Source organism: Chroicocephalus ridibundus, chromosome 10 (assembly GCF_963924245.1).
Source record: "Chroicocephalus ridibundus chromosome 10, bChrRid1.1, whole genome shotgun sequence".
Taxonomy (NCBI): Eukaryota; Metazoa; Chordata; class Aves; order Charadriiformes; family Laridae; genus Chroicocephalus; species Chroicocephalus ridibundus.
The window spans coordinates 4,458,685-4,483,051 of NC_086293.1; the positions used below are offsets into that span (position 1 = coordinate 4,458,685).

General features: G+C 40.8%; 1 protein-coding gene across 3 annotated transcripts in view; it reads right to left on the minus strand.

Annotated features, from left to right (window-relative positions):
- Positions 1 to 10,364: 10,364 nt before the first annotated feature.
- IARS1 (isoleucyl-tRNA synthetase 1) overlaps positions 10,365 to 24,367 on the minus strand; it is a 112,607-nt gene continuing 98,604 nt past the window's right edge. For all 3 annotated transcript variants that reach the window (XM_063347595.1, XM_063347594.1, XM_063347593.1), the window contains 4 exons: positions 24,045 to 24,170; positions 18,006 to 18,149; positions 16,880 to 17,032; positions 10,365 to 11,981 (listed from right to left, as the gene is read on the minus strand). In XM_063347595.1, coding sequence (XP_063203665.1) covers positions 11,899 to 11,981; positions 16,880 to 17,032; positions 18,006 to 18,149; positions 24,045 to 24,170 — 506 coding nt within the window. In that variant the 3' untranslated portion in view covers positions 10,365 to 11,898. The remainder of the gene's footprint in view (positions 11,982 to 16,879; positions 17,033 to 18,005; positions 18,150 to 24,044; positions 24,171 to 24,367) is intronic.

Here is a 24,367-nt window from a genome sequence, read left to right on the forward strand (position 1 = left end):
AAATACAACTTAGGTGTGTGATTGCACAAAGCACATATTTGACCTTACTAAGCTTTAAAAGGCATTCTAAGATTAGCCTAGCATGTATTTCAAGTGTACAAAAAAATACAAAATTCGTTCTTAAAATGCTAGTACAGACCGTTTCATGCCTAAATCCTCATTATGTTCAATGTATTTATAGGAAATGACTCAACTTTTAAGTGGGTAAAGACAAGTAAACCCTCCTTTCTTGTGGAAAAGTGGTGCTTGTATATTCAGATGCTACCTCGTCAAGCTACAACCTTCAATAAATCATGTTTTGCCTAGGAATGAACAAAGACTATGCAAATGTTTCCACGTACCAATTTTCGTCAAAGTGACTGTGAAACATTGAAGCATTTTACAGTTGAGAAAATGGGAGGGAGGGAACAAGAAGAGGTGAAGAAGGGGAAAGGAAAACCCGGCCTTCCCGTTTCAGGGTTTGCATACAAGCCTGAGAGCCCCAGGAAGCCCATGATGACACCTCCATCCTCCAGCTCACTTTCACTTTTCCATTTGTTACGTCTCATTTTAATGTTAGGTCTTGATCCTCTTATTAGCCACAGGGGGAAGAAAATTACATGAAAATGAATAGAGATACTAAGGTTAGAACAAATTCCTGTACTTCCAGCAATTCACAAAATAGACTGTTTTATTCTATGCTTTATTTCCTGTTCTTGCATAGCGATGGAGAACACAGCAGTTCAAGATCTTATGTACCATCCTGTACCAATTCACCATCCTACAAGGAAGACCATGGTAAGAGTTGCTTTGGTTTATCCATTTGTGAAATAGAGAAATAGTTTAAGGAGTTGAAAAAATTCGTATTTAGTTTGATATTTCTCAGAAGTTTCAAGGCCAGCAATTTAGATATTGTCCTTGAGATGTAAAAAAAGTTACTTCATTAATTCAGCTCTGCTCCGCTGACAACTTCTGGACTAAGTTTCAGCCTCAGTTGTTAGAAATGTTTCAGGTCTAGATTTTCTTTACTAATAAGCTTTATCAAAAGAATGGGAGGATGAAGGTTGTTACACTGTTGTGGCTTAAAATGGTAAATATAGATGAACTGCAGGAAGTGGTTTTTAATATCATTGTTATTAGAAAAATACTTCAACAGTCCGCTGACTAAATGGAGCATCTTACTGAAAGCAGACAGCAATTCTTCCAGATGTACATGGGATTTCTACTAAACTCAAAAAAAGCCAAGTGCTGCTTTTAACTTTCTTTGGAAAGCCACTAACAGGCCAAGATCTGCCTGCTTCAAAACTTGCCTCTTCTTCCTCAGCATAATACTGAGGAGTTGTGATGACTCAGCAGTGCCATGGCAGCACGTCCTGCAAGAAGCTCTTCTACGTAACATCCCTTGACTTCCTTAAATGCAACAGTTCAAACTAGCTGGTCTTCAGAGAACCTTGGTACAGCTTTATTTTTGAAAAACAGGAACAAGGGTCTTTATTTTGGAAGCAAAAAATGGTTGAGTTCTAGTTGGAAATGATCTCTTACATTCAGCCTCCCTCTAGCTTCATCGTTACGGATCGTACCTTTAGCAGTCAGCAGGAGAGTCTGAGTCTTGCTTGCAAGTTTCATAATGCCAAAATCAAAACTAAATAAGAACAACTACACTTTATGCAATAAAACTGTGGTCAGATGACTGCTTCAGCTATTACTGACACTAACTAGTATCACCACTTTCACACCGTGATTTCGCTGTGTCCTAAATTCTGGCACTGTGGTCTGAAACAACCGGTGTCAGATAGCCTTTCACTGCTGACATACAGCTAAACATCCGCCTCTCATAGATGAAACCTTATCTCAGATAAGGTGCTGCTCTGAGAAGGGCTTTCCAGGTTCGGGCACATATTCAGTTTTCTGAATACATATTCAAATTTCTGAACAGTTTTGGAGTACTGTAAGGAGAGACATGAGCAGGTAGTAAATTCTGTTTACTTTACAGCTACGCCTCTTGATTAGAGCCCCAAAATGGGATTCGTTTGCTTTCTTTTGTGAAGATGATCATAAGATTATCATATTACCAACGACCAAGACCCTCAAAAAAGAGGAGCCCCACTGTCCCCACTGTAACTGATAATATCCAGTGTAATACAGGAAAACACTGAGACCCCCATAACAAAACTGCTAGCTACAACTTTCAAATATTTTAATAAATCTTTTGAAGGGAATGATACACTTTTTCAAAGTGATTCCTATTCCATGTAAAAAGTTTAAAATTGACAATATTTTAGGCATATTATCACAATGGTGTATAAAACCAGTTTGATATTATTGACCCATGTAAATTACTTTGGCCTCTTGCAAGTCTTAACACCCTAAAACCATTTGCTTGCGGAGACAATCTTGCAATAACGACTACGTATACTCTGTGTTTCTGCTCCCTTGTCTTCCCTTTCTTTTTGTTATTATACAACTGCATGAAAACCTTTCACTTTGTTCCGACTTCATTCCTTTTCATTTCCCCCCTCCTATTATGGTGGAAACTATTGAAGAATTAACGTGCTGCTAGTCACTCCAGGGTCAGTTCCTCTGTTTTTGTTTTGACAAAGATTAATTTGGATTCAGGCTCTGAATGGCAGCTTTGGGAGGAATACAGCAGACAGAGCCGACACTTTGCTACTGAGCTAAGTAGAAAGCAGGACAAGACTCACAGGCTTCAAGTTAATGCATTAACTTCTAAAAATGCAAACCTACAAAACAGTCAGTGTATTTCTTTACCTTAAAAGAAGTAATGGGTTTGTATTTCCCCCCTGCCAATGACTTCACTGTTCATGTCATATATGCATGATGCAATTAATGAGAAAAGTCACAGTTTCATTTAGCAACTCATGCACATCACAAAAGAGTTATGAAAGTGGGAATTAACTCAGGACAGACCGAGAGCCAAGTCTTCCAAGAGACCCTTAATGTTTAAAAATATAAATAGACATTATTGAACTGTCAGCTGCAAAACGCCTTTTTGAGTAACAGCAAAGCAACACGACTACCATTCTTAAGAAGTACAAAGTGTGTCAGTGATGGGAAAAAAAGATGTTAAGGCTGGACCCTCTGGCAGCAGTCACCACATTCGTGCCTTTCAGGGTCAGCACAGGGGAAAGTCCTGATTAAGAAACGTAGCTTTGAGCCCAACACACGAGAAACTGGACTAGGACAGGAATGAAAAACTGCTGTGCAGCCGCTTGCCAAAAGAAAGCAGCTCACAGTCAAAGAACAGTGTTGCAATGGGCAAAGTACCAGCGCAGAGACGTACGGAAAAGGGAAGCAATACTTGGGATTCTCAGCAGTGTGCTGTGCCACGCCAGGTTAGTACATCCCCTAAGAAACCTACCCGAACTACAGGCCTGCGCATCCACTGAGAGACCAGCTGAAAACAGTATTTTACACAAGAATAGAGGTCAGTGCTAAATATTTTACAATTTTGTCAAACTCAGTTTTGATAAGATTGCTGTCATTCTTCATGATACGCCTTTTGTGTTTGCATTTTGTGTTTGATGATACCATCAGAAAAATGTCATTTGGACACAGACCATTAGGTCTACATCTGTAGTACCTTTTTGTAGATTTTTTTCCATTTTTTAATGATGAATGTTACTGATTCTTTGCCATTTTCCTTGGGGGAAGGAAGACATCTATTTGGATTACGTAGAGCCTGAAACAGCCAGTGTTTTTTGGCTAATGTACAGAAGTGATAAAATGAAAGCACAGATTCACAGGGCAGTGGCCGTACGCAGCCGTGGAGTGGAAGAGATTCAAGGCCTTCAGTAAAACTGAGATTCTGAAGTCTGTGTTATAAAATGCAGAACGTCTAGCACTGGACATGGGTTAGAAAAGACTACTAATCCTGCGATGCTGACCATCAGTACACTTGAAACATCACAGATATAGATGTTCTGATACCATGCCATCATCAGTCGCATAATCACTGGGTGAGAGACATTACATTGCTGCTTTTTGACTTTTTTCTTTAAAGAGATACTCAAAATTTTTCATTAATTTAAGGGGGGCGGGGAAGAACAGAAACTCCTGTGGCTGTTTACCGGTTCGTCTGCTTTCTTAGTTTTGAACTGTATGTTTATGCCACTGAGAGGAGGGCAAAGCACACGAGAAAGACATTTTTAAAAAAATACCATTAAAAAAAAAAAGAGGAAAAAAGGGATAAAGGGAAACCCAAAACACTTCTTTGTGCTAATTCATTTGGAGAGTTAAGATCAGGAATAAGCTCCTCCCCAGTCCACAAGACAATAGTATTGTCCAGTATAAACTAAATGTTCCAGCTTGAGTGTGTCGTCTCCATTGCCCTTTAGGGCAAGTAACCATCATATATGTAGATAATATAACCCGTGTTGGTTTCTTTAAATCTCATTTCTGTGCCTTTAATACAGTTGCTTCCGTTCCTCTGACAGAGCTGATCGTTTGATGCTAGTTGCTTAACATCAGGTGAACGACAGATTCTTGAAGGTACCCAAATATTGGCAGCAAAATCCCCTAGTGCATCTGGCTTGTAAATATAACAGCTGACAAACCACATACAGAACAGCCTACTACGTGTGTGCAAACGCAGGTCTGACTCACCTGAGCAGCAGTTGTGCTGGCATGCTTCTTTCAGATGACATTAGAATACAGCTAAATATAAAATCAAATAGAGCACAGTAAAAGCATTTAAGGTGCCATAGACGTGTTCAGATATCAGAATGGTGGAGCCATGATTATAGACATCTGAATAGAAAACATACCTTAGAACTAATAAATAGTTTATTTTCTCCTTTCCGTGGTAATTTTCACAGATTAGCTAATGACAGCCTGATGTTTGTCAAGAATTTTTTGCAAACTCATCTTTTCCTTAGGTGACAAAATAAATTTAAAAAATGGGTCAGGAAAGGCTTTGAGAGGTTTTCCAGTCTACCTCCAGTTCCAGGAAGATAATCTATAATTCAAGCTATTCCTTGGAGACCTTCTCATAACCCCTCCTGGGACCCATCCTTGGTGAAAACCCTGTCACCTTCCCAGGCCACCCATTCTAGGGGCAGATTATTCTTATCATCAGAGGCTTGTCCTCTTGTGTGGCCTAAATTCCCAACCAACTTAACTGCAAGCCTCTTGAAAACTAGTTCACTACTATTCTCTTTGCAATTACTATTTATTTATTGGAAGACCTATCACATCTCACCCTCAGTCTTCTCTGCTGTAGACTAAACATGCCAGTTCTTCCAGTCTTTCCCCACAGGTCCTATTTCCCAGACCTTATTCCTGCTTTTCCTCACTGGCTTCCCTCCAAATGGCCATCGTCTTCCTCATAGCATGGTTCCCGAAATTGGACACAGTGCTGCAGTAGGAGCCTTATCAGTACTTGAGTGGAAAGCTTACTTCATCTTGCAGATAGTCTTGTTTATACAGCCCAGTGCTTGCTTTTTTTGGTACTGTGGTTTGGCAAGAATATGAAATTATTAGTGCTTGTTTAATTACTAATCCATTGCAACTCCCGTTCCTGTAAAGCTCTTGGTTTCTAAGAGCCTGTTCTTTGGCTTGTTCTGTTGACACAGTAAGCAACGTTTCTTTTTCATCTTACAAACATCCACTTCAGGAATATTCAGGATCCTTCATCCTTGTGTAGACTATATCATGTCCATAGCAAGATTTGCAGTATGAAATCTCTAAGTTAAATTTGCCATGCTTCCATCTTCCCCTCCTCCCACTTGCAGTGCCTGGCCTATGATACCCATAAGCACTGCAAGTCCCAAAGATCCCATGATTTTGGGGTTTGCCAGCACTGTTAGTGACAGAACACGTGCTCTATCTCTACATTTTGATAGCCTTCACCTTTGCAAAATGGCTGACTTGAAAAGTAAAGGAAATTTGTCCTTCAGGTGTAGCACAAATGGTGTTCCATGGAAGCACCTTATGCCCAGCTGTCACACTTGATCATACACAGCAAATATTAAGCGCCAGGGTGCATTTTGCTTATTTGGGAGATTTCAGCTGCAGTGTTTTGAACACTAAAGAGAACTGGAACAAATTGCAAAAATAGGATAATGTATACAGAATTCCCTTATCTCTAACCCAAGAAAGTCTTAAAAAAAAATTAACTATCTTTAGGGGCAATTTTATTCTAATTGCATCTACAAGGAACTTTAGAAGTCTTCTGAGGAGCTTTGTGACCCCTAATTAGAACTTTGTACAGACATAGACTGGAAATTAACTGAAATACCCAGACACACTGAAATAGGACACACACACACACACCCCTTACATAAAAGCTATATTTGTTACATAAACATTTTAACTGGGGAAAACATTAGATAATTGGAGAAACCCCCTGCCCCCAACCCCAGTTAAGCACCACTCACAGCACAGCAAGAGTAAAATTAACTGGGCAAATAGCGTTCATACCGTAAAGCTGCTTCCATGCATGGATGTCACTGTGCTGCTTGCTCTGTCCTTCCATCTTTGAAAGAAAGATGTTAAAGGAAATGATTTGAGACTATTTTGAGGTTCACCTTTTGTTCGGCAGTTGCATACATTATTTTTTCAATCTGTTTAATCAGCGTCAAGAGTCTATCCCTGTAAGAAATCAGATAAAGCGCAAAATGACTTGACATACTGAATAACTGCTTTATGCTTAAGCAGTAACGACAAGGATACCTAGACTCCACCTTTGATGACAGAAGAATGGAGATATTCTGAGTTGCAGAAGGTCTGTACAGCTGATCACCTGCTATTCAACTTACAAGAGGATGAGGAGAAACAGATAAGTTGGTTTTTTTTTTTTCTCTCCTTAAAACTGTCCTCTCTGGAAGGAAGTTACTTGCAGAAGGTTACCAACAGTCATAACTTTTTTAATGCATGAAAGCAAAACAGAAATGCAAATCTTTGACTTGTACATTCAACTGAAAGAGGAATTAAAATTACTATGGTATATAGCTAGCCTGTTCCACCATTACACTGATTTATTCTGAGGAAAGATGGAAACTGGACTGAGAGGGAACAAATATCCCAGTTGCTGTACTGCCCGCACAGCTTTGCGGGTGTATCGTGGCTAAGCCTGACGAGGATGTCATCCTGCCACCAGCCTCGGTCCATGCCAGGCCCTTTTGCTAAACATGCTGCCAGGGGTGCCGGGCAGGACCAGCTGGTGAGTTCCTGTCTGGTAGAAACGGGACGGGTAGCAAACCACTCTGAGCCCAAACAGCCTCCGTAGATTCCAGGAGGTGTTGCTTGAGACAAGGAGGAGAAGTACGGCGGTGGTGGGGAGATAGCTTTGCGTGTTGGGGGGGTGAGGAAGATGTCTCCCTTTTTCTTTTTTAATCCACAGCACCATCAATTCTGGATACAGCTGTAACAACAGACTGTTTTGTACCAGTGCCTACAGCTCCCCGACAGCGACAAGGTGGTTCAGCAGAGTCCAACTCTTGCAGATCGCTGGATGCTGCACACATTGCTAGAGTTTGAGAGGGCTGTATCGCCATTAGGCAAAAGGCAACAGCAGAAGGTCAGCAGACTGCGTCAGAATTCAAGGATATGGACTACGATAAATGGTGTAGCACAGTGCTGTGAGTGCCTAGGTAGTGTTTTTCCTCTATGCAGAGAGAGGCAACAGTGGCCTGGGACCTAATTTGTGTAACAAGCTATTTAAGAGGGAAGCTAATTGAAGTATATAAATCCTGAAGAATATCACATCAAGCCAAGATACTATTATTAGCACAACCTAGATGAGGTTACAGAAGTGCATTAAAAAACCTCAATAAAAAAATTAGTAGGAAACTTTTCCTACTTCAAGATCCCACGAGACAAATTCTCTCAAGCAACGGTATTATCCAGAATAATAAAAAAAGAATACTAAAAATGGAAGGTAGGAAAAGCACAAGTTCACCCAAATGGGTCACAACTTGTTCCTAACGTTTACTGTCAGTATGTTCCAGAGTTAAGAGATCACAGCCAACTAACAAGAGTGGCAGCTGAAAGTAAAATTAAACTATAATTCTGCAACAAAATTGGTTTTTTAATTACATGCTAATTATTGTAAAAGGTTGATGTGAAGTTAACTGACCCAGAAGCATTTTCAGCAGTGTCCTCTGATAAACTCTGGTCTCATTCTTCCATTACCTGTCCTAAGCGTATTGAGTTTTCCCCTCTGCCAGCTTTTAACCTATCCTACCAAAGGCAGAAGTAGCATTTATGGGCGTTTCCATCCTTGTGATATGATCAGACTGGAGAGCGCAAGGGCACACTTTGTTTCTGTTCCCGTCATCACAAGCCATGAGGAGGATGTGGACAGAAAGCCACAGCTGAGAAGCTAAAAGCAACAAAGTAAAAAACCCCAAACCATACAAACAAACAAAACCCAACCAACCAAAAAAAAAAAAACCAAGAAAAGAAAAAAAACCCAGAGAAATGCAAAGCGTGTGCAGTGAGGAAAGGAGACTGAGGTGAAGCAGGGCAAGGGAAGCACCAACGAGCACCACACGCTATTTCTAACCTTGGAAATTAAGTGCATAACTCTGTAAAGAAAGAGGTAGTGTGACTTCACGCCAGGACAACACCCACCGCACTTTAAAGAATCAATACCTTAGGAAAAAAGCACAATCAAACTACATGAAGAAACAACAGCTTTAACTTAGTTGTTTACACTGCATGCCCTGTGGAGTACATCTACTTGGAAGCTCCTCCTCTAATTTTGAAGCTCAGGCCTTATTTGGAAAAAACAAACAAACAAACACCCAACAACCAAGAAACCCACACCAAAATAAGCAAAAAAACCCCCCAGATCTTACTGAACAGTTTTCTTGGGTCAACTTCTCTAAAGACAGATTTAGGGTTAGCTGAACATTGACAAGGAAGCGAGTTTTGCATTTCTTTGAAAGAGCATCCTTTGGGCCACGCTGCCACTTGGAACCAGACTCTCGCCATTCCCTCTTCACATACTGAGACCCAGTGGAAGTACTTTCTTACCCTGTTCAGAGTGTGGTGCCTTTTACCGCAGCTCAAACAATATGAATATACATCTGTATATTACCAAAGTGAACGAAATGCAAGATAGCATTAGGTAACATTAGGACAGTTCCAGGAGACATCCACATCTAATCAAATACGAAGTGCCAGAGGTAGGCAGCACGCCTCCGTTAAGGCGGTGACTGATCACAAGTGCTACATTACAAGCGCACTCTGTACCTACACGGTGGAGACTCTCTAAAAGCAGTTCAACATTCTGCTACCTTTTTGGCCACATTTTGGCTCATTTTTTTGTGGTAAGACTACAAACCCACAGGAGAGCATTCTTCCAGCCTCCTGTTTGCACATGAAGTTGTGGTGAAACAGGATGAAAAAAATCCCCAACCCTACACTTCGTGTCTAGTTTGTAGTCTATCATCCTCTCCTCTTCTTGAAATAATGCCTTGCCTCCCTCTGGTCGTTAGGTCGCTCTTTCGAGTACGCGATCAACTCTGCTATTCCATAAAGACTCTCCGAGAAGCAGGTAACGGGTAGTTACGCTGATACACCAACCTTCATGCAGCCTCATGCACAGACTAACCAGAGTAATTTCAGGTCTACAAAAATAAAATGCTGTCTTTGCTAACTTTGTCTTAAAGCCTATTTATTGCCTTTCCATAGGTCTTGAAGAACTAAGAGACACATACAGAATTGTCAGCAATATTTTTCCTTCACCCCTTTCCTGCGAGTAAATAATTTAAATCCTTTACCTCTGACTGTAAGTTTTATCAGCATGCCCTTGTCTGTTTTAACAGCGCATCACAGCCAGTGCTGCTCTTCATCTTCGCAGAGAAAGCTCATGTATAAAGTCAAGGGATGGCCAGTTTTCATTTTCAGTATAAAACAGTCATTTACTTAAAGAAAATCCAGGAAACCCAATTCAAATATGCCTCATGTGAAGTATGAGGTTATTGGACTAAGGTCACAAGAAGTATTGTCTTAAGGGCAGATTATTTTTTACATTAAGCAGCTGTAAATGTATTTGAGAAGAAAAATGGTTCTGTTGAAAATTATCTTTTTCTGTTTGTAACTCAGTGAATTCATAAATCTTGGCTGGGCTTTCAATTCACTAGAAAGCGCATATATACAGATATATATGTCTGTGTGTATATACACATATATATATATAAAAAATCTAATCCAGTCTTTACACGGAACTTGGCCAGCCAACACCTTTAGAAATAAAAAAAAAAACCCCACATATGCAAAATGCTAAATCCCAAATAACTCTTTAAAAATGCAAGTAATGTTGTCCCCTTAGATTGTCTCCCTAAGAATGAGGCTAGATTGCAATCATTTGCCATCTTCATTTATTCTCCATAAATAATAATGCAAAGTTATTCAACTTAAGAACAGGAGTCTTACCTTTGCAGAAGACATAACCTGGACATTTTTAATGTGGAAAAAAAAAAAGGCAAATTTTATTTCCATGTCAGTATGTCAATAAAAAGATAAGCAAGCTGGCTTACAGGGAAAGGTAGAGGGCGACATCCAATATTCATTAAACTGGACGGGCCAGTGATTCCGTAGGTTCAGGCACTAACATTTTTAAATACTGATAAAAATATTTTTATGTAAGCTGAATGCCAGAGACTTGATTTACTTCAAACGAGTACTTACAGTTTTGGTATGGCCCACTAGAGCACAGTAGTTACACAGAACATTTATTTATAGTTATTCCCACTAACAGTGTTATCACAAAAAAAGCTTTGGTTTATATTCATAGTGTAAAGATGAAAAGCATAGAGCAATGGAAAAACATGCTAAGCAAGACTTTGTTATTCTTACAAAATGTCTCTCTCTCGGTACTGGTGTTCGCAGTGTACGTCATCTTGTTCTCAGGAAGCTCATAAAGGGCCAGGAGCGAAGGCAGCTGCATGCACGTACGCCTCCTCAAGGTCAGTATGCTGCACGATAGCACGGTCCAACACTGATTAACAACGCTACTGAAACGCGGGGAAACTTAACTACGCTTAAGTTCCTACTTTCAGGTGACTAGTCAAAAAACATCCTCAAACTGAAAAAAGGTTGTCTCGTTATTTCACTTGCTTACAGATACACAAGCTAACACCAAAACATGTGGCAAGTTATATTGATTATTATAAAAACTAAAAACCCAACACTAATTTCAATCTAAAACTGCTTTGAAATCTGAAACTGAAGTGAACAGCCCTCCCCAAAAACCCTAACTAAACGATATCCCCCAAATTGTCAAGAATCACAATCCAAACAGTCACTGGCATTCAGTATGGATGTGTTCCGATTTCAAGTTTCTCTAGTTTTTCCTGATCCATACGGTGTGCTGAGCATTATCTTCTCTAGAAAATGTAAGGAAGCAAAGTAGTTTGAACTCAGGGAAACAAGAGTTTGGAGATGAAGCAAATTTATTGTTCCAAATGTTGAAATTAGGGAGTATTTTAAAATCAACAGCCACACACTTCATGAAAATCCAGCTAGTAACCCTTAAATAAGCGCCAAAGCTATCGTAACATGGAATATAGATCATACAGCCTTGTAGGAAAGCCATGGTTTAGAAAATCAAAGACGCCCTCTGCGTAAAGGACAGGCGGAGAGCAGCATCACTGAGGTACTAGTCCCATTTCTTTCAGGCAAATTTCTGCATAGATATCTAAGGTTAAGGAGTTCTGACATTTTTCTGACCAGCTTTTACGGTATCATAAGATAACATAATGAAAATACATTGTATTTGAACCAAAGAGCAGCATATTAGACATGCACTGGTAGAAAACATCCTGTGTGCAGTTTGGGATGTTAAAAGTACCGCGCACAACTTGGATGTTAATCTAAAAGCATACTAATTTAATTTGACTTCGTTTTTTGTGGAAAAAAGTCTGCATGGTCGTATTCATAAAAATGGAATTCTCAACATTCAGCTGTGGTGGGTATAACACGAACGTAGACAGTCTTCATGTTCAAGTTCTTCATGGAGATGTCCTTTGTGATCTCTGAACCAAGAAAACAAGAGAGAAACAGGACACAGTTAGTGCTCTTGCCCACAGGTAAAACCATGAGCACTTTCGTTACTCAGACAGCGCTGCTGGTGCTGTCAAAGTGGGACTAGGACAGAAACTGCTGCGCTCCACGTTCTCTCCCGTTAACGCAGGCTGCATTAAAGGAAGGGTCACCACCCGTCAGGATTGCCACTGCGGGAGTTGAAGATACTGTTCTAGGTTGCAAAGCAGGACTTTTTGAAAGCCTATGTCGGCCCACAGCTCCCAGCTTCACATCCACACATATCTCGTTCAGAAAGTTATTTTATAATGCAATGATATGAAGTCGATATTAAGAATACAACACAATGCACTGAAACCCAGAGTCCCTTGAATATGTCACCTAAGACTGGCCACCCTGGACATGTCAGAGCGCCCCCTCCTCTCGTCTCCCATCTCGGACAGAAGACAAAACGTGTGTGAAGCAGTATAAGAACATGCATACATTACATAGAGTTTTACACGTAAAGCAAGGATTGTAGTACCAGTAGCTGCTGAAAAACTAATGTTGCAATCTTGTCAAATATGCCTAAAGAATTTCATCCCATAAGACCCCTTAAGTCTTTTGATAGCTATATGCACGTGGTTTGGAACAGTAATAGGATAAAGTCTCACCAACAAACCTCTTTTAAGGATATAGCATGCTTCCGACAGGCTGATTCAGGGTTTATAATTCTTTATGAAACACACAGCACAGAGTAATCGCACTTTGTGGCTACAGAAAGTCACCTGCAAAATTGGCAGGAACTGGAAATCTCTTTCCCTATTCTTGCCATCTCACAGAGCATTTTTGCCCAGAAGTTCGATGCTTGCTAGCTCAACGCTTCCCAGCACCCGTCAGCTGTAGCAAACCACCCCAATAACAGAGCCGACTGTTTTGAATACTGGGAGGTACAGCTTTGGAACAAAGTAATCTGAATAACAAATATACCAGAGGTCTCTCTGCTAAGAAACTTCAAAGCGGTAACCACAAATACATCCACTGAAACCAAAGCAAAAGCATATCGGGGGTGACGGTGTTACTCTGCGCGCTAGAATCCCCATAGACAACACAAGCAAATAAAGGATAATTTTAAATTTTGGCACCAGTGTTAGCACAAATGACAGATTACTAACATTCCGAATGGCTGGGTGCTTTTTCAGTAGAAACAATTTTGTAGTGTACTGCACTGTATCACAGACCTGACGTCTGATATTCACGCTGCTCTAACTTGGGCTCGACTCCAGCCGAGAGCGCGCCCGGGGGCAAGGCTGAAGTGCACCCATGGAGAGAAGAGACAAGCAGTTTGGTTTTCAGTAACATGATGTCCAAGTGAAAACTGATTCTAGGAATGGCAGCAAGGAGTTTTGTTCCCATGTAACAGTATGCATGCTCCTGCCATTAAAGCCCCCGTCTTTCCTTGAAAAATATTTCATTTTTAGACTGAGCAGATATAGTCTTCATCGAAGTTTAAAAAGCCATCTATTAATTAAAGAATTAAGAAGCCCTTATGGATCATGATGGCACTGCTTTTAAGGAGTTCTCCAGTGTAGTGCTCGGCTGTAAGCAGCTGAATGCCCATCTAGCAGAGCTAAGAGAGTGGAGGTATAATCCAATTCAGCAATTAGGGCTTTAGTCCCTCATTAACCTTCCTTCCCCCCCCCCCCCCGAAAATGTTACATCAGTATGTAAAAAAGTTATTTTGGTCTGCAGAAGCAGGCAAACAAGTTATGAACTTGGTCTCAAAGTCTTTTTTTAATTATTTATTTTTTAAAATCCTGACATATTAGAAACTACATGAAGCTACTGTTTTCAACAGTACTTAAGACAATAGTTACTATTAGAAATTGGAAACTTGATTTATCAACAAAATGGAAGGACATCCTCCTTTCCGCGCCAGTTCCTCCAAAGGAAGGCTTTGAAGTCAGCACATTAAAACGTGTTGCCTTCGTCCCGAATGTGTCTCTGACTCAGCCACCTGTAACCTGTTCCAGTCACACGAAGACGCAATGCTCATCATTTGGGCATTTATTTATAGAACGTTTTCCCAATATTCCAAAGGGGAGTGAAACACACATTTGTTTCTGAAAAGCTGGCAAGCCTTTGTGCGATAGAGAGCAGATCCCAACTGCCTGGACCTGACATTTATAAAAATGATATTTTCAACACTAATAACTTATTTTCCTACAAGCGATTTTTTTTCCCTTTTCTTTTTATAAAAACAGGAATCAACCTTCCAATTCATGGGTTATTTTCAAACATTTCAAATGGTTAACAGCAAATAACTTAATTTTTAGAACAAATGATAAAAAAACCACTACTCAAGAAGAGACTAAACTTTTTGTTTTGAAGGTTGTCCTGGTTTGAGGTAAAACAGAACCAACTTTTTCTGTTCAGTAATTTTATTTCTTAGCTAGGCCTCTTCTAACTCTCTGAAATTAACAGCATGTTGTGTCTAAAACGGTTCGTTCAGAGCGATAAGACAGTTTGTGCCAAAGAATGGTATGCAGAAAGGCTCCTGCTTATACTTATTGCTATAACAACCAAGGTCAGCTAATTTCGTTGTTCGTTGCCCCATTGGAGGGTTGGAAGTGGAAAAACTGTATCTATTTCATTATTTTCCTTTTTATTTTATTACTAATATTTCATTAAAGTAGTTTAGTTTCTTCTAAACCTGTCAATCTCTTCATCTCTCCTCCTCTCCTCCGTGTACGAGAGGCTGGGGCGGAGCATCTGTCACCGGCCACTGGCCAATATGGCCAAAACCATGACAAAGGTAGAACCTTGAAATACGTTGGTAAAAAGAGTAGTAGGAGATTACAAAGTTGCAACAATACACATAAACATTAACTGAACTAATGTTTTCCAGAGGCATCAAGATATTTGTTTTATATCCTGCACTTATTTATCATATGAAGAAGATCTGAAGATAAAGTACGACCATTTCAGCGTTTATACCATTAAAAAATGTTATTAGAAGAGCTGCACGGTGAGAACTAAACCTGAGCTAGCAGAAGCACGGCTATACGGCATAACCATTTATTAGCTACGTTCATTTATAAACCTCCAGGACCAAGTTCTCTACATTCTGAGTCTAAAAAAGACCAACCCAGTTGTTTTAGCCTTTGAAGAGTCATCAAATCAGATCTTGCACATCATCATGAATTGTCACTTTATACACTTTATTTAAAGTTTAACTAGTTCTGGAGAATTCACACGACAAATATGTTATAGCAATTTCCCTTTTAGGTAAAGGCATTTTAAAAATCCGTACTGAAACGGAGACTTCAAGGCTATAAGTGTTCCTGTTTTATCAGTTACTTCCCCCTTTCAAAGCTCAAAAGTCTTCGCCAATAATTCCTTTAGTATCGTAACTAAGTCGTCTGCTGCTGTGAACGCCGCTTGCCCTGTAACAATGATAGAAACCGAGAAAGAAATAGGTACAACATCAGCTGCTCCTGAATGGCTGGATTCCTCGTCAGCAAGGTTTCGCACGGGAATACGTTTTTGTTTATGCCCACGAAGGGTGGTTGATATACTTGGTTCTTGCACCTTGTGCTGTTTCTAAACACTACGGTCTCCAGCTCTCTGTGTTCGTTAACACCACTCAGCACCTTATTTTTAGCATTAGCTCAAACTATCACTAGAAGGTCTTGTCAACATTTGAGATGCATTTTACTTACAGAAATGGCTCTGTGAATAAACAGAGTTCAGGTCACACAAAAAAAACCCCCAAACCACCACAAATCCACAACAAAAGACCCCCCACCCACTTGCTCTGGTCCTCATCTGTCCTACTTGAATCCCTTGAGCCCAGGTGGAGCGAAGTCACCCCGGTTTTAGGCGGCTCCACTCGAGCACTACACTCTCCTCCCGCGTGATCTGACAGGCACCCCCGAGGAAACTGATCCCAGCCTAGGACTAGACAACTCATTTAAACCAGACGTCGAACTTCTGCACAGGTAACCGAACCTGTGACAAGTCAAGGTGAAGTGTCATGTATCCCTCCCAAACCGCTTGTCAGTCTTGCCGCGGTGATAAACTGGAGACAGAACCCTTTCCATCGTTTCATTTGAAGAGCTGAATTTTCCTGAATACACAGAAATACCAGCGGGGTTTTTTTTTTTTTTTACCATGTAGTTTCCAATCCGTTCCTCCTGTCAAATGAAGCCCCAAATCTTTCTCAGGTCCAACTTTTTAGCACCACAGGTGGCTCCCTCTTTAGTCTTCTCTTTCTCATGAATCAGAGATTTCTGTTTCTAAGCTTCACCATCTCTCTGTGGTTTTGGAAGATTCTTTAACATTTCAGATCTGTGACTATGTGATAAAGCTTCCTACTTCCAGGTATTCTGAATGAACTGCAGCTGCCGTACCCAACCAAGTCTGACCTACTCACACAACTCTAAAATAGATCCAATACTCTTTTTCACCCACTCCCATTCTCCAAAAGGAAGGAAAAAAAAAAAAAATCTGCAACAATATGAATGTTACAGGAACAATTTGAACGGGTTCTTAAAATAGTCACGCTTAAGACTCACTTCTAGGAGGAGATTCACTCTCTGCTCAGTCCCAGCAGCACGCAATTACCATTTACATTGCTTGACTGACCTTTCTATTTCAAAAGCAGGAAAACTTTTACAGAACTCGTCTTGGCCATTTCATGAAAGGAATGCATTAGAGCTTTGAATTTCTAAAGGCATGTGTGTGCTTAAAGGATTTTATTAAATAAATATTGAATTAGTGGGCAAAATTAGAAACCAATGTGTAAATAGCGTGCATTTAGTGATTAACTTCAATCTCAGCCCACATTAGTTGCTCCTCAACAAAAACTTTCAAGTATCCTTGGACAAGCAAACCAAAAGTTTGTGCTTACCCTGAGTTTGCGCTTCATCCAGGAACAATTTTAGCCTCCTGCTTCTGAGCCCAAAGACTTTTGCTGTTTCATGTAGAAGACCTTGGTATGTTAATCCGTTCTGCCCAACGGGGTTTTCCATTAGAAGGGTTCCCACTGTTCCTTTCTGACATTCTGAACAAGACAAACAGGTGGATCACTACTGGTGAGGAATGATATTATTTCATTTATCGTAGTAAATTGAAATTTAGGATTTCTTCTTCCATTTCATCTCTATTTCTTCATAATGCTGAGTAATTACCAAAGCCAACCGACTTACAGATATTCACTAAGTTCATTAATTATGGAATCAGAAGTATAAGTGATCGTTAACAGCGTGACAAACAAAACTTTGCAGAATTCTTTACAAGGGTCAACAGGATAACCTAGAGCCTGGGAAACGTGAAATATTTCAACAGGACACACAAACCACTACGAACTACAAAAGCTCACAAAGCACCTTCTGATGATCTAATCCCCAGTTAAAAACACATTTTTGGCCCAAGCAGGTTCCCAGTAGCATCAGTAAGATTCCACATGGACAGTCCAGAAAGGACTTACACCGGGGCAGAGATTAAGGGCAATGACTAACAACAGAGCTGTGCCACCGTGAGGTTTCAGAGGAGAAGTTACAAGATTAGAGGCTGTGAAAGAGAATTACATGCACGCATCAGTCCTCCAGATCAGGTTAATAATACAATTCATTTGGCTTTTTAATAGCACTAAGAAACGTTTCACAGGCTGTTTACAATGTCTCAGTAAAGAGCTGGCTCCTCCTTCATTTCTGGTCAGTTTTAGACTCAGCCTTTTAAAATAAGCTGCACAGGTGAGCTGATGGTCAGAAATAGGAAAACAATGTCGAAGGGCTCATGTTTAAATGCCTTCCCTCATCTCAAACTGGCTCTCCTTTTGCTTTTATGAAAAGAGAGGGAAAAGCTAAATATAAACATTGTGTGTATTAGGAAGCAAATATTTGGAAAAAATAAACAAAATCTCCATCTACCACTGAAACCACGCGTGCTTATCTTCACCAGTAAGCGATGGCATCCAAAACTCATAGCACAAAAAGCTCAGGCTGTAAACGAGGAGAGATCAGTATCACACATACCTTGTGGCTTTGCGTTCATTAGCTGCAAGTTGATATACTGGCAGAGCAGCGCATCAGGAGAGGTGATCAGCGCAGGTGCTGACCCCGTTGTCACATGTAGAGTCTTTCCGCTGAGACTCAGCAAGTCAGTTTTGTTTATCAGTTCTGAAAAAGAAAATGAGACCAGTCAGGCCATTACAGGGAAGCGGAGGTGCAGTTCTCACTCGATTAGCTGACAATGAGGCTTTCTAACTACTGATCCCGCTGTGGACGCCTTTCCCTCTTCCCAGTTCCTTCCTCGAGAAAGAGCATTTCTCCATTCTGAAAAACAGAATTTGTACAGAAATATTTTGCTTTCTTAACACAAGAGTACTTCATCTGCTGTGGAAATTAGCTCCTATATACCCTTTCTTATGCACATAAATATAGGACTTGATTACTTATGCAATAAAAATAGTTAAATAACTTAAAACAAGCAAAAAAATCATTCACTTAAGCCAGCTATTTCTATCTCATTAAATTAAGACCGATGATCTTTGCCTCTAGCCCGACGCCCCTAGCTGAAGCAGCACTGGCTATGTGTCACTATGCAACATCAGGACATTTCCCTCATTAAACTCCAGATGACAATAAATGTAAAATCAGAAGCTGGCAAGCTGTCGAATAATGCCCTCTGCGTTAATATTTATGTTCAATGTCAACAAGAGGTGATGATTCAGCAGATGGCTCCGGCCACGCATATTTGCAAAACGGTGGAAGATCAGACCCAAAATAGGACCCATGTCTCAAAGGATGGTAGAAGTAATCCCAGCAGCCTGAAAGCACTCAGATGAGAAGCTAGCGAGGTTTCTGGAATACAACAGGAATACGCAGGGCAGCATTCTGCGCTGCCTCCATGAGCAGCTGCCTGTCTATCACAGAGGTAAAAAAAGCTGCTGAGAGCCACAACATTAAAGATACAGAGAAACAACATCACCCTCTGCTACAAAGCTGCTGCAGCTACAGAAGAACTCCAAAGACCAAATCCAGGAAGAATTAATAAATTTAATTTCTTTTAAGAATCGTGCCTTGCCTCTACGTCTGGAACAGGCACATCTGTCATCTCTCTCCAACAGGCTTTTGTTCCATGTCAGCCCTACTCGCGTGTCACGAAGCCTCAGCCTTACAAAGCTTGTTTGCCATCAGTTCATCTGAATGAATTTTGAAGAGGTAGAAGTGGCACTCCTTAGAATCATAGAATCGTAGAATCTTCATGGTTGGAAATGACCTTTGAGATCATCGAGTCCAACCATACACACACCAAAAAAGCCCCAAAAACCAAAAAACAACAAAACAACCACAAACAAACAACCTACAGTCTCTGCCACTAGAGCATGCCCTGAAGTGCCAAATCTAGACGTTTCTTAAATACCTCTAGGGACGGTGACTCAACCACCTCCCTGGGCAGGCTGTTCCAGTGCCTGGCCACTCTTTCAGTAAAGTAATTCTTCCTAATATCTAATCTAAGCCTCCCCTGCCACAACTTCAGACCACTTCCTCTGGTCCTGTCGTTATTCACCTGGGAGAAGAGGCCAACACCCACCTCTCTCCAACCTCCTTTCAGGTAACTGTAGACGGCAGTGAGGTCTCCCCTCAGCCTCCTCTTCTCCAAGCTAAACATGCCCAACTCCCTCAGCCTCTCCTTATATGCCCTGGTCTCCAGACCCCTCACCAGCCTGGTAGCTCTCCTCTGGACACGCTCCAGCACTTCAATGTCCCTCTTGTACAGAGGGGCCCAGACCTCAACACGGCCCTCGAGGTGAGGCCTCACCAGTGCCCAGTACAGAGGCACCATCACTTCCCTACTCCTGCTGGCCACTCTATTCCTGATACAAGCCAGAATGCTGTTGGCCTTCTTGGCCACCTGGGCACACTGCTGGCTCATGTTAAGCCGGCCGTCCACCAGCACCCCCAGGTCCTTTTCTGCCAGGCAGCTTTCCAGCCACTCTGCCCCAAGCCCGTAGCGCTGCTTGGGGTTGTTGTGACCGAAATGCAGGACCCGGCACTTGGCCTTATTAAACCTCATACAGTTGGCCTTGGCCCATCGATCTGGCCTGTCCAGGTGCCTCCTTAGAGCTTTCCTGCCCTCAAGCAGATTAACACTCCTTTTTTCCAGGGATGTTTATAAACTTAAAAATAATAATAATAATAAAAATATAAAAAACACCCAAGCAAAACAAACAAGCAAACAAAAACCCAAAAAAACCACCAAAACCCACCAAAAACCAAAATCTCCAAAATGGTAAAAAGTAATCACAGGCTACAAGCTCTCCAAATTCTGCCGCCACAGAACACCAAGGCGCGATGCGCTGTGGAAGGCTTATGAGGCCCTAAGGAGGGATGAAGACCTCAGGCTGCACCCAGGATTCTACAATGCTACTTTAAAGAAAAAGGCAAAACTTCATCACTGCTTCTAAAATTCAGTTTTCGAGGCTGAAGCGTTTACAATGATGGTGGCCGTCCGCCAGCTCCCCAAACACTTCTTTGGTATGTCTGAGGTGCTCCAGCACAGGAGGGGGCTTTGCTTTTGGTTCTACTTACAGGAAAGGAAGAAAATAACCACACTATTAACAAGAGGAATTAACAAGATTTTCATCATATGGAAAGGGAGTCGGCAGCAAGTTTTTCCTAGTGTGACCCTAAAGCAGCTTTGCTTCCATAGACACACAGCTGATGGGCAGGGACAGTGCTGGCGAGCAGGTGCTGCCCAGAGCTAGAAACGCAGGGCTCAAGGAACGTGGAGTCTGGCATTAGGCAGTTGCCGGGGTCTGTGCAGATCTGCGCAGGGCTACAGGCCATCACCCACAGAAACGGTGACCTGCGCATTTAACAAATCTAGCATTTTGCCTTACAGGACTGCTGGCATTTTCAGAAGGAAGAGCTCGTGCACAGTGCCGTCAATGGAGTCATTTCATATAACCCTCTAATAAGAGCAAGAGAAAGAAAAAAGTGGATCATTTTTTCATACATCACACTACACTTGAATACAAGCAGATATTACAAGTGCTCATCAATATTAAAATCACTTTTAAAGTCTGTTCTCCCTGCAGCTGAGATTTAAGTGGTAATGCTCTGCTAAGGTGCCTTACAGCCTCATGACCTTTTAAAAATTTAAGATTTATATATATATATATATATATCTTTTTGTACTCTTCTTCAGAAAACAGTGCTGAGAATAGAATTTTTAAGAAAATTGCCATCTGAAAATCATAACGATGAAATAAGACATGGGCTAAGAAGTTTGTAGGGTGAGTTTTGCCTCACCTTCCTTCTCCCCTACTTTAAGCCCTATATTATTTACACCTTCATTTATTCCCATAAAGATAAACAAACTGAATTTTTCTTAAATAGGTCTTGCCTCAAATACATTAGGCCGAGTGCAAGTCAAAAAGCACTCCCAATAGGAATTTTACAAAGTTTTGCGCTATATTGCTGAAAAAGAAAGTCACAGACAACTGGTTTTATTATCTGACTTGAGCCCAGCCTCTTTCCTTTCAATGATTTATATTTTTTTTTAATGAAAAAAAAAAGACATTCTATTCTCAGTTTCTGAAGGCTAGTACAACTCCCAGAGCCTGGCTCAGTGCTTTTGCAGTTACTGAAAATACATCGATACACTGTCAGGGAGGAAACATTTATCCCATTATTTCAATGTTGCACTGAGAAACAGGGACATGACGTATTTTAGCCTGCCTTAATACAGAACTGCCTGATTTTGTGCCATTACACAACCCTAAGTAAATCTTCATTACAATTAGAAAACAAGATAATAAATTACTGCAAGTAAAGCGGACAGCCCTAAAAACCACAGGAAGGAAAACAGGGAGCCAGAAATATGGTTTTACTGGGTCACAATGTTATTAACACACGTGGGAACGATGCAGCAACGATTCAGCTGGAGCGCGCGGCCTTTCCTTGGAGTACCTCTGGGTCAGAGTGGCTGATACCAAGCCCCCTGAAGAGACCCTGGAATCACCACCAGGCCTCACCTGACATTCCCCATGCGCACGTTGGGCAGATGAAGCAAAGGGATTGTGTCCAAACCAAACATCGGGAATGTCGGTTCTATTCTCTAACATCTTTAAGGGCTATTTTCTTTGTACACGTCTTCAACCCGGGCTCCTCAGGGAGCCGTATCTTCTCCTGATCAATACTTATTTGAGATTTCTGCCAAATTGCAACAAAAGTGAATTTGATAAACTAATCTTTTCAAGGGAATTTTCATGTTGTTAATAAATGGGCAGGGAAAAAAACCTGCTCTGCCCAGACCACTTACAAGGAGGGAAACGTGCCAGGATGGAAAGTCCCAAAGTGATGCCTACACAGCGAAAGCAACATGGAAAGGAAAGAAATAAAGCCTTTGTTACTACAGCAGAAAAGAATCCTTGAGGAAGAGGGAAGGTTAAACAAACCAAATAAGGAATCAAACTGCTTATAATCTTGGTGAGATGAGAGTTTCCCCAACTCTTCTCGGCCTTTTGCAGGTCATCTCTCAGTCTCTGTGCCGGTAACGAATTGCACTAGCGCATAGCCACCTCTGCAGCCACACACCACACTGCTCTGAAGTGTGCCAAGGAAAACTATTTCCTCCTTTAAAAACATAACTGAAACTTGAGGAAGATACTGAGGGCTCCAAAACTTCCTATAAATCACCTATAACTGAAAGCAAAGAATAATCCTTTTGTATGATAGAACTATTCGGTCCAGCTGAGCACAACTTGGAAAGAGCTTTTATCACAGTAAGGTAACGGATTACATCAGATGTGAAACCCCCCAAAACATTCTTCTAGAAACACTCACAGGAAAAGACAAGTAAGAAAACTAAAGCTAAAGACGGTAACAGCGACATTACAGACACCAGTAAAACTGTTCCCCCGCTGATGTTGAGGGCAGACACAGAACGGTGACCCTTGGCAGTCCTGCGGCTCCCAACACTAGTATTTCCATGAAAGTACTATTTCTGTGAAATAGAATACTGAAATATTTCAGTAATATTTCTATGGAAACACACGAGCAAAAGTTTCTGTACCATCCGATTACCACTTTTGCAGTATTTTGTCACTCCTTTTAGACTTCATATGAACAGTGTGGAAACAGAGTTTGAACTTCAGGATGTGCCCGTAAATCACACCGAGAACATACACAGAGTTTACTCTTACTGGTGAAACGTGTCTAAAGACATACCACGGCACAGCCACTGTTAAGGACTCTACTTTCTGTATTTCTTCACTAAATGTTCGGGTATTAGCGTAATCTTGTTCTCAGTGTGCTGATATTTAAGTTGTAAATTTTTGTGATGTATTGAAATATTATACATGATGTAATAATAAAACAGCATCTTAATCTCAGAGGAGAGAATGCCAGTTTGCTGCTAGGGTCTCAGAGTCACTAATTGCAACATCTTTCATAGCACTTTTCTTCTCTGCTTCAGCGATATTATCTTTGTAACAACCAAAACTGTGATATAGCCTGTAATTCTATATATAACTCATAGATGATATTTTACATTCTCATGCCTCCACAGAGGCAAAGTTCAAGCTGCAAAAATATTCCACAGATTTTTCTAAAAGGAAGAAATGCAGAGATCCTCAAGTTTCTCTAGAGTGAAAAAGCAACATTTTTTTCCTATAGAGACAGCAGTTTGCATTCAATTTAAGTTCTCACCCTGCCTACTGAGGCATTAGGGAAAAAAAAGCACACAAAAGCTGATGGCAGCTCGCCATCGATATACGGCATTGCCTGGACCCGATGGAAACACTTTCTGAAATAAATCAGATTTTGTCCTGATGAGAACTGCAATGGAAATAAGATCACAGGAGAGACAAGCATCATTTAGCAGCAGCTTTTGGAAACATTTTGATGTGACTATAAACACAGTCTCATAAGCTAAGTACTACAAAATAGAATCTTTCCTTACACATTTTCTTGTCAATTTTGTATATATATAGAAAAATTATACAGTAAGTAACTCCTAGCGGCTGCTAGAAAGACTTTCAATTTTCCTTGTCATACTCCATTTACCTGTTTTTCCACTAAAAACTGACAGTTTTGAATTTTTAAGACCAAAAATGCAGGAGACAGCATCGACAAGTCCAGCGAAGTTCAAGGTATTATCTCCTTTTGGATTCTCCAGCAGCAACACACCATCTAAAACCAACATTGAGAAATGAAAATGCAGTTTGGAAGCAACGTTTAAGTTCCAATGATTTTCTAATGATTTTTTCTAATTACTTCCAGTGGGTTTCTAAGCTAACTTAAAACTGGCAACATGGCATCCTCCAGAAATTTTTGTAGTAAGAAAGGGAGAGGGAAGAGAACAGGGAAACCAACCCAAGTGTACGTCA